The following is an 11,233-nucleotide window of genomic DNA, read 5'->3' as shown; positions in this document are numbered from 1 at the left end:
ATTGTTTCGATTTATTCCCCTAATTTTTATCCCACGATTTTGCAACCCATTTTTTCACCCAGTGCCAATTGCCTAAGCTGTAATCCTGGTTTCTGCTCTCCCTCTGCCACGCCTGGGGAGCTGTGGCTGGCGGTATAGAAACCAGGATTACTGCATGTTTTTGTGAGGGTACCTACCCTATAGGAGACACAGGGAGAACATGCAAACTCCAGACAGAAAGGCCCTTTCGCCAACCCCACCTAGGGTATATGGGCGCTGATGACGTGGAGGAGGAAACACGTCCCCAGCGCCCACAGCGTCCCCTGGCGGGAAACAAACCCAGGACCTTCTAGCTGTGAGGCAACAGCGCTAGAAATTGCGCCACCGTGCTCCCCTAGAGCTACATTTTATGAATTATTAAGAACATTAGACACTTTTTTTCTGAATGCACTTACCTCTATTCTTGAACTATCTTTTAAACTGCACCCATGTTACTTGTAATGTGATGTGACAATAAATAAGACTGATTCTGATTCTGGGTAGTCGATGGACAAAGGCCAAGACTTGTGAGGGTTGCCACAGTTACTGATCTTTTGGTAAAGAAATGTGAATATATAGTGCCCACTCTGCTCCGCTCCTCACTTGGCAGCTCTTACCCACGCTCAGCACATCAAAGGAAGAGGCTGACCTCGCATACCAGATGAGGTCTGGATTAATGAGCTCACCATATCAAACCAACATGCACCCCACCACACACCCGCGGGCGTGCGCACGCACACACACACGCACCCACACACACACACACACTCTACCACCACCCGTCATCTTTCGGTGTGCATGTCGCTTTGAACAGTGCAACTGAGACAGAGAGATAGATCTTAGAAAATCTTGATAGATTTTAAGATTTTATTGATTACTTTTATCGGCCCCAGACCCCTTTATCTTTTGTTTTATTTTACTTGCTTCATTTTACTTAATATGTTTGCTCTTGTTTTTAAATGTCTGTAAAGCACTCTGGAACTATGTTTAGAAAAGCGCTATACAAACAAATTCATTCATTCAGACAGATGAACACACGCACATTGAAGACCCCTGATTACTATCACATTATAGCTGTGTGAGTGATGCCCACGGTCAAACTTGGCTAGATAGCCAAGTTTCAGCTATTTTCGGCAAAGAGGTTTGGTGTTGAGGGGAAAAAGAGCAGAAGTACAGAGTGAAAGGTCAAGTTTATTAAGTATGGACGGATTGGAGTTACCTATTTGCCAAAAATAGCAGATCTACAAGCTCTCAACGCCTCACAGAAGTTCTCCTCAGAATAGGAGGGTTCAAGTTGTTCATTTAAAATAATTATCCTATCACACAAAGATTTTGGCGCCTGGCTTGTATTAACTCTGAGGACCCCCTAGGGGTCCCGGAAGACCCATGAAGTAGGGCGTTCATTTACGAAAAAACACACACAAAAAAGGGAGATAAGAAAGAGGTTTGAGATTTCTGCCTGACAGCAACGACGATATCTACGTTTACAATTTACAAGTGGTCAGCGACCCAAAACAAGGGTCCCTTCGACCCCCTGTGTAGACAGCCAGGTCCTCAGTGTGTGTAGGACCCCCCCCACCCCACCCCCTGCTGGGATCCAAATGGAGAGGTGGCAGTAAGGGCAGCTTTAGCTCTATAAATCACTGTCGCCCCTTCTTTATCAGCATCCATGGTGTTCTGGTTAAAAGGGCCACTGATACCTACAATACGTCACACTGTGTTTTCACATGGTTTTACGACGATGCCATGATGATGTGGGCTGTCGGCTGATGGATAAGAGAGACACAGCAAGCGCTTTGGCTCAAGAGTGTTTGCTGAAAGGTCTGTCGGGCGTGATCCCAGTTAAAAGGTAGGAAGAGTTTAAAGCTTCTGATAGCGATCTATAGGAGAGAGCATCCCTCACAGGGGTCTTTCAGCGTTTTTCAGCCCAAGGACCCCCTACCTGAGAGACAGATAAAGCAAGGAGGACCCCCACACCATATTGTATATTGTGTAGCAGAATTCCTTAGTTTCTGAGAAAATCGCTGAACAAAGGGTATTTATTGTAGTACATCAAATAATTAAATATTAAAATATATTTCTATATAGGATCAAAGGTTTTATGGTCATGATTCACTGAGATCCTGGATGGCTTGGTTCTAGGCTTAACATAATTGTTACAAATATCTTTGTAAAAGTCTATGGGGGAAATGAATGGGAGATTTTTAGTGGCACCACTTGCTAATAATATATAGCTGAGGTGACTTAAGCACTTTGAACCCCATGGTGTCCATATTCTGGTGGGAACATCCAAAACATAGCCGATCTACAAGCTCACAACACGTCGCAGTGAGCTTGTAGATCGTCTATTTTGGCAAATAATTTTGGTGCATAGACAGGGGAAACAAGACCCAGTACAGACCCATACTTTTTACAAAATCTAGAATGGTTGGTTAATTTTGCAATTGTCATGATTTATCATTTCCAGAAAAGAGCTGTGCATAAAAAATAAAAACATCCAGTTTACATAATTTGTGTCGCTTTATTATACGAATATAAAGAATAAATAGCAGTTCTCTTAATTTACATGATAAAACAACACGCCGATATACAGATGTATCAACCGCAAACATGACAAACAACAACAGTAAACCCACTTTGAACGAAGCTGAGGTCGATTTTTCTTTTCGTTGTCCATAATAGGAAGTCCTTATTATCATAACGGTGCTATGCGCGCCATCTCCATAAATACAAAATATTTAAAAAAAACATTTTCTTTCCACAAATAAACATAGTCTCTGGTTAACCATAATACTGACTCTGTACAAGAAGCTATATATAATTAAAATACAATGCCACCTCCTCATATACATACAATACATTCCTACACTCTGTAGTGCATGTGAAAAATAAAAAATCACCCCCCAAAGAGAGTAATGAGCTTAATTTCTTCTAATAGAAATGGCTCTCAGAATGGGGGTCCTTGAGGCGAGGACCCAAACGGACCCTTACAGGTCTGTAAAGTGTGACAGTGTGCCAATGTAACCAAATGGACCCCGTAATCCATTCTGCACACTGTCAGAGTTATTAAGGGTCCTTGAAATTAAGGAACGTGTTTGAACATTTGACATTAAGGCCTAATGTTTTCTACAATTGCAACACATTGCCAGTCATCATGGGCATGAACAAGAAGTTAAAGGGTAGGTCTATACATTTAGTTCAGATGATAATGTAGTGCCATGCATGATGTAGCCTAGAATTAGCCTCGGAAACCCATGCAGGCTTTTATTTTGGTGATAGGAAGAAAAATAAAAGCCTGGGGTAACCTGCTGCAATTCCTGGCAAAGGAAGTGGGAGGCGGGCCCTGGCACAGATCGTGAACCAATGGGATCCACCGGCTGTTTTCAGCCAGTGACCAAAATCAGCCTGTGTTAGGGAAGGCTAGCCTAGAATAGGCTACTCCATTTCCCGACATTAAAGGAGTAGTTCACCCCCAAAATGACTTGTTTTCTATTGATTACTCACACCATGGAGACTTGTGTTCAATAATATTTTGTTTTGTATCTGTCACATTCCTAAGACAAAAAATATATATATTATAGTAAATGTACCCGCATTGATTCCAGAATCAATGGAAAACAGAGGGGGGAGGGGGAGGGAGACGTGGGGGTTGGGTGGCTGTTCCAGAATCAATGGGGGGTAAATTTGATTAAACCCCAAAATATTATTGAACTCAAGTCTCCATGGTGTGAGTAATCAATAGAAAAGTCCTTTTGGCGGTGAACTACTCCTTTAAAATAGTGGTTCTCAAAGTGGATTCCAGGGACTCTGTGGGTTCCTTTACGGGGGTCTAAATGGACCCACACAAGTCTGTAACTCTGACAGTGTGAACCAAATGAACCCTGACAGGTTCATTTGTTTCCATTTGTACACTATCAGAGTTAAGGGGAGACCTTGAAATTTGAAAGTTTGAGAAACACTGCTTTAAAAAGTTTGAGAACCACAGTATCATTAAAAAAAAGACAAAAATCAGTTTGGTTCAGTTCAGTTGGAGCAGGAGCACTTGCACTCTGTGATGATGGGGTACTGCACGGGGATCCACGCGCACCTCAGCCCCGCCTTCCTCTGGTGCGCGCAGCGCCAGCGCAGCACGGTGACGTGCGTGGAGCCGGCCGGCCGGCACACCATGCCCTCGGGCACCGAGCACGAGCGGCGGTTCGGGCAGCTGCCGGAGCGCACGTAGCGCGGCCAGAAGCGCGTGCCCAGGTCACTCCAGGTGTGCGCCAGCGGGCAGTGCGAGTAGGCCCACAGCCACTGCTGCAGCCGTCGCTTCAGCTTCTTGCTCGGCTTGTGCTTGATCGCCTTGCCGAGCTGCACGTCAAAGTCCACCTAGAGTCAGGGGATATAAGAATAAAAAATAAATTCCTTGCCAACGTTTTTTCTTCACCACTGTGTTTGTGAAGGTGTACAGAAACATATCTCACAAAGACTGAAAGTCAGTTTCCCTAGGGCAGGGGTCAGCAACCTTTTCAAAATGAAGTGCCATGTTTTTATTTTCTAGATAGTCAGTGTGCCATGTCAACATACATTTTGTTGACAAAATTCTGACATATCTTGATTGTCAGGACATTGTTATAATGATCATTAGAGCAATAACCCACCTATCTCCTCAACATGCCTCCCGAGTCAAACTTCAGATTTTAATGAATGTAGAATTATGTCCAGGATCTAATTTGCTGCAAATTAGGTGACTTAATTTAACCGACCACGTTTAAAACAATATTTGATTTTAAAATAATAATCCTCTCTCACACACTTCTGCCAGTGTGCCAGTGATCACCCTCCCCTGTGCCAATGTTGGCATCCGTGCCTAAGGTTTGTGATGACCTGGCTATGACCGTTTTTAGTCCACATAAGTCAAAATGTGACTAGGGGTTTGTGATGGTTTTGCTAAAGGTTGAGAGGAGCAGGGGGGGAATAGGACATTCTCCCTGGAGCTGCTCGGCTCTTGCTGGCGACAGGGGGATATGCTAGACTTAGAACATTTTCGCAAAGTCTTTTTCCACACCTGGTGATATATAGAGAACCAGGGACCACGTAACGCCGCCGTGCCGCTTGTGTCCAACTTGGGGGCCTCGCCCTCGGATAGCCGAGTGACACACATCGTGGACCACCTCCAGGGACCCCTGGAGATGCCCGCACAGAATACAAAACACTGATGCTGGCCTTCAAAGCCACCGACCCTACAACCCACCTGTGCACTCAGATCAGCTAACACAGGGATGCTGACAGAACCTTCGCTAAAAACCACAGGACAACGATCCACTCACCCTAGACTCTTCGCCCTCCTGGCCCCCCAAACTGTGAACTGCAGACTCACTCCCTAGCTTCCACCGTAGTCTGAAGACTCACCGTGGTCTGAAGACTCACCTATTCAGACTCCACCGTAGCCCATAGCATTTACCGTAGCACTTGCTTTCTTACCTTCACCAAAAATTGTATCCAAAAAGTAAAGGTCCCATGCTGTCTCTCAGACTACTTTTTTAGCGCTGGGAGAAATCCAAGCGTTGTGTTGAAACAATACTTTTAAATCGCTCGTTTTTGTAAAGACCAGACCTCAACTCGGAGCTGTATAGCGGAGGGAGAGTTTCCGAAAGGAGCTATAATTTAGATAGCATTTAACTTTTTTAAGTTATAATTTCAAGTTTTTACTGAATAGGTGCTGGTCTACCTGTTTTTCTTAGATTTGCCTACTATTCCTTTCCATTTGATGTATTGATGTTGATGTACTGATGTAGCCTACCTTGCATTGTAAATCGCTCTGGATTAAGAGCGTCTGTCAAATGCTTAAATTGTAAATTGATTCAGAATCATGAAAAAAACCCTAGTTTGACCCCTCACATGCTACTTAGAGCAGATTTATGTTTGTGTTTTTTTCCTGTATAGTAAAGTTAATGCATGGGGGACCCCAACTTTCAGCAGCTATGACAGATTCCCCTAGGGCACGGGTCAGCGACCTTTTTGACATGAAGTGCAATGTTTCCATTTTCTTGATTTGGAGTGCCTGTCACTGCCTGACAATCATAATTTGTATTATAACACCACAACAAGATAAACTATTTTTCCAACAGATCTTTAAATATCTTTCAGGATGTAGCCTAATGATCAGAGCAAAAACCCCACCTATCTCGGAGACTCCCTCCATAATCAGAATTCAATTTGAATGATTGTAAAATGGTGTGTTTGCAGGATGATTGACTGCATTCTTAAAATTATTTTATTTAAAAAATCCTCTTCTCACACTTGTGTGCCAGTGATCCTTTTCCTCTGTGCCAATGTTGCCTACCCCTGCCCTATATGGAAACTGCAGCCTTTGTGAGATGTGTTTGTGGACACCTTACTACTAGGCCTACAAAGGAATTTATTCCAAGATAATTTGCACATATTTCTGATAATATTCCCTGACTAACCGCTTTGATCTCCTTGGGCATCAGCGCGCCGGGCTTCTGCATCTCGTAGTCGTCGTGGTGGTGCAGCGCCAGCTGCTGCGCCGCCTCCTCGTTGTACCCGGCGCCCGCGTACTTGTTGTCCTCCGGCGGCGGGTGCACGGACACGAAGCGCCCGTCGAAGTCGCCGCCCAGCACGGCCCGGAGCTCCGTCTCGTTGAGGTCGCGCTCCCGCGGGTCGAAGACGGGGTCCGGGTCCTCGCGGAGCTCCACCAGCGGCAGGCTGTCGCTGGGGATGGGCCGGAGGAGGTAGTAGTGCTGGCACTGGACCCCCCGGTCCGCCGCCAAGAGCCCGAGGGACAGCAGCAGCAGTAGCAGGTACACCATGATGCCAGCAGGCCCTCCACGGACCCCCAAACAAGAAAACGTTTGGATGATCGTTTTTTTTAAACCAGAAAAAAATAACCCAGCTCGTCCAAGCTGTTTCGATTCGTGGCTGTGTTTTTCGCAATTACGCAATTGCGCGTAATTACGCGTGAGCCGGTATATCCAGGATCACTCTTCCATTCCCGTGGCACCTGATCGACCGAAAGGATGATGCTTTTTCTTTTCTTTTTCACCTTCTTAGCAACAATAACAACAACAATCCCTTGACTTTTGTTTAAGAGGGGTGGAAAAAGCCTGCTTTATAACTCTCGAGATAAAATTCGCATACAATTCAATGCCATAAGGAGGCGGCCCCGTTTTGATCCGTGACAGGCAGGCACCAGGCAGCGGTCAGTGCTGGAGGAATGCGTGCGCTCTTGTGCACATCACCACTGGCTCTGTCCTCCTCCTCGACGCGCATAGCCTCTCCATGGCTGGTGATGGTGATGATGATGATGGTGGTGGTGGAGATGCGACCCCTCGTGTGTGTGTGTGTGTGTGTGTGAGTGTGTCTGTCTGCCTGTCACAGGAAAGCTGCCTGCAGCCGAAGTTATATCCTCGAGAATCCGTGATGTAATCCGTGTGTGTCTGTGTCTGTGTGCCGCCCCCCTTACACACACACCGCACACACGCGCGCGCGCACACTTAATGTGTGAGTCTGTTTGTACTAGGAGATTCCCCGACACCATTCTCCCTCCCTCCATCACCGTATAGGGGCGGGGATATACAAGCTGACCTGAGTTACTCGAGTAGGCCTATAGGCCTACTGCTGCAGGTCTCCCTTTAACTTTGACAGTGTACAAATGGAACCAAACGGGTCCATTTGGTTCCATTTGTACACTGTCAAAGTTACAGACTTGTATGGGTCAATTTAGAGTCTCAATTTTAGGGTAAGAAAGGAAAAAGCAGATCTACAAACCCACCACGTGTGGCCCTACTGATACATTATACTTTGGTTAAGTCGCAGAGACTTCACCATTAATTAAAAGGACATAATGATGAATTCATGATTAATTAATGGGGAATGTATATCAGAGTTAATAATTAATTAATAACAACTAATATTAATAATTCATTAAGTGACATTATATGTATGAATGTGAGTTGTGTCACATTAACCATGCAAGTCCTATTTTATACTGCTTCTTCTATGCCTGTAGATCTGCTATTTTCGGTTTGACAATGTTTTTGAAAACATTTGCGTATAGGCTATACTTCTAACTTTGGTACTTCAAGTACATTTTGATGCAAATACTTTTGAATGTGCTTTTACTCAAGTAGCATTTTGTAATGCAGGACTTTAACAACTTTTAATTATAGCCATATTTCTACATTGTGCTATTACTACTTATACTTGAAACTGAAAACATCTCAGAGCTTCTTCCTATCTTCCTCCATTAGGTGCAGGCAGTAGTGAAAAAAAGTTCTAATTTCTTTATTTAAGTATCAATATGCCTAAAGCAATGCAGAAACATTCTGTTACAAGTAAAGGTTCAGTAATCAAAATGCACTTGTGTAAAAGTGTTGGCATTAAAATACTTAAAGTAACAAAAGTAATACTCATTATGCAGAATGTCCCATTTCACAACTTATATGTGTAAAATAAAATACACACAACTTATATGTAAAACATGTAAATAGCAGTTCAAGAGACGATCACTAGGTTTGAGTAAGCTTTATTAACAGAATGGAAGCAGCAGGAGAGCATTGAACAGCATGGCATATAGCGCGCACTACACTAAGAAGCAGCATAACATCTATAGAGCTCCTACATATCCTATAAGCAAGAGCAGTAGTATGGCGTGGATTCTGCTCGGGTCATTTCTCGCTGACCCCCGCTCACATGTTGCCATGTGTATCGGGGGCATAACCTATAACAGCGATCGATGACCCGAGACCCCCCAAAACACCAACAACCCCCCAACACAAGCAAAAGCTCAGAATCCACTGCCAATGCCAACCAATGGTGAGGAAGGGTGCTCTGCTGTAAATAGGCGACTATTGCTGAGCACAACTACCCTACCTGCCTAGCCTTAATACTCTAGAGCAGGGGTCTTCAACAGGGGGTCCGCGACCCCTAGGGGGTCCGCGGAGGTACTGCAGGGGGTCCGCGAAATTATTGCTTAAAAAAAAAAAAAAAAAAAAATCTTTTTTTTTTTTTTTTCATTTTTCACATTTATGTTAAAAAATAAATCATGATTCTATCCATTTTGAATAGCTTGAATACATGATTATATGCAATTGACAGATTGTTGATATTATTGACATTGGTTCTCAGTTAATAAGTAGTATGTTTAGAAATGGTAGTGGTACGGCCCACCCTGCTCGCTGTAACTTGTACATGTTTAAAATAAAAAATAATGTCGTAGCCCCGACCCCCCCACCCTACGAGGTGGTAGGGGGTCCCTGCTCCATCTCCCCATCAGTTTGGGGGTCCCCGGCCTGAAAACGTTGAAGACCCCTGCTCTAGAGCGATACCAAATGAATACGCAGTAAACTGGAATTAATGAATACCAACAGCTTGCAAGACCAACCAACGGTGAGGAAGGTGGCGCTGCTGTACTTTGCGATTACTGTGAGCAGGAGGCACTGAACTATATAACTACCTCACACTATACTCTGGAAAGGCCAAGCTCAGTTAATATTAAAGTAAAGGCAGCGGGATAGCTCAGAACATCCTACCTAAAGGGACACCCCAGCAACCACCTTGCTTTGCAGAGAAAATGGAGCGTGGCAGAGCAATGCAACTATTCATAAAAAACGTATACTAGAATGGACAAAAGCAAATGAAATACGCTGTAGTACTGACCTTTATTAATATTAGCAGCTTGACAAAGGCCAACCAACGGCGAAGAAGGTAGCACTGCTGTAATTTAGCGATTACTGCGGTGGCAGGAGGCAACTAAAGTATAAATACACCGACTAGCGCTAGAGCTCTAGAGCGCTATGCTATACTGGAATGGGCAACGCGATAGAAATACACAGTAGAACTGAAGTGTATTAATATTAGCAACAGCCAACCAACAATGAAGGAGAGACAGCCGCTGGCCGCCGCGTCCACGTCCATGGACGCGGCCGTGGACGCGTCCATGGACGCGGCCGCGAAAAAAACGGCCGTGGACGCGAGGCCTCGTCCACGGACGCAAACGGCCGGCCGTCCCGGCCGTGGACGCGGCCGTGGACGCGGCCGTGGACGCAGACGGCCGGGGACGCGGCCGTGGACGAGGCCGCGGCCGTGGACGCAAACGGCCGGCCGTGGACGCGTCCATGGACGAGGCCGCGAAAAAAAGGCAGCGAAAAAGAAAAAAAAAGGTGTCTATTGTATGTATTTTTTGATGGAGAATTCAAATATGACCTTCTTTTTTGCATAGGACAACTCTAACCTGCATCAATTGGTATTTTATAATTGCCAATTGTACCCTATCCATCTAAAAAACAAATTGGATGTCTATTGCATGTATTTTTTGATGGGGAATTCAAATGTTACCTTCTTTTTTAGATAGGACAACTCTAACCTGCATCAATTGGTGCATCAACCTACTTACTATCTATCTATCTATCTATCTATCTATCTATCTATCTATCTACATTTATATAAAGCTGTTCTTGCATTTGAATTCAAGTCTGACACAAGTTAAGGTTAACTTAGGTAGTATTTCATTTTGCTGGCTTTTAGGGTCTGTGTGTGAGTGTGTAGGCTCACAAATTATTATAATTGTCATTAAGTGACTGACTATCTATCTATCTATCTATCTATCTATCTATCTATCTATCTATACATCTATCTATCTATCTATCCATCTATTTATGTATACTTCACCTTTAGTCCAGAAGAGAGTTCAGCCTCAGGAACTTGCACACATGGAACTGTGTCATGACTGTGTCATGGAGCTAAAACAGAGCTATGTTAAATACTCACAATGACTCTGATGGACCAATCAGGGTGGTGGTGGGGGGAGGGATCAACAATAGACAGAAACTGGATAATGCTTTGTTAACTGTCCCACCTAAGTCCCTGCTAGTCTGAACAAACATCACCTTCCCTCTCATAACACTACTACTACTACATTTATATAAAGCTGCTCTTGCATTTGAATTCAAGTCTGACACAAGTTAAGGTTAACTTAGGTAGTATTTCATTTTGCTGGCTTTTCGGGTCTGTGTGTGAGTGTGTAGGCTCACAGATTATTATAATTGTCATTAAGTGACTGTCTGTCTGTCTGTCTGTCTGTCTGTCTGTCTGTCTGTCTGTCTGTCTGTCTGTCTGTCTGTCTGTCTGTCTGTCTGTCTGTCTGTCTGTCTATCCATCTATTTATTTATACTTACTGTTTACATTTTCTATACATATTTATTTCTATATAAAA

At 44.1% G+C, this 11,233-nt stretch overlaps 1 protein-coding gene across 1 annotated transcript; it reads right to left on the bottom strand.

Annotated features, from left to right (window-relative positions):
• Window positions 1–4,041: 4,041 nt before the first annotated feature.
• LOC308282659 (noggin-like) lies at window positions 4,042–6,830 on the bottom strand (the record flags this gene model as incomplete). Its single annotated transcript, XM_080723048.1, has 2 exons — window positions 4,042–4,386; window positions 6,468–6,830. 2 exons carry the CDS (start codon window positions 6,828–6,830, stop codon window positions 4,042–4,044), a joined length of 708 nt encoding a protein of 235 aa, XP_080579174.1.
• Window positions 6,831–11,233: the final 4,403 nt, after the last annotated feature.

The sequence above is a fragment of the Nannobrachium achirus genome (assembly GCF_963921795.1).
Source record: "Nannobrachium achirus genome assembly, chromosome: 4".
Classification (NCBI taxonomy): Eukaryota; Metazoa; Chordata; class Actinopteri; order Myctophiformes; family Myctophidae; genus Nannobrachium; species Nannobrachium achirus.
The sequence above is the reverse complement of the archived record's forward strand: the minus strand, read 5'-3'. Positions and strand labels throughout refer to the sequence as shown.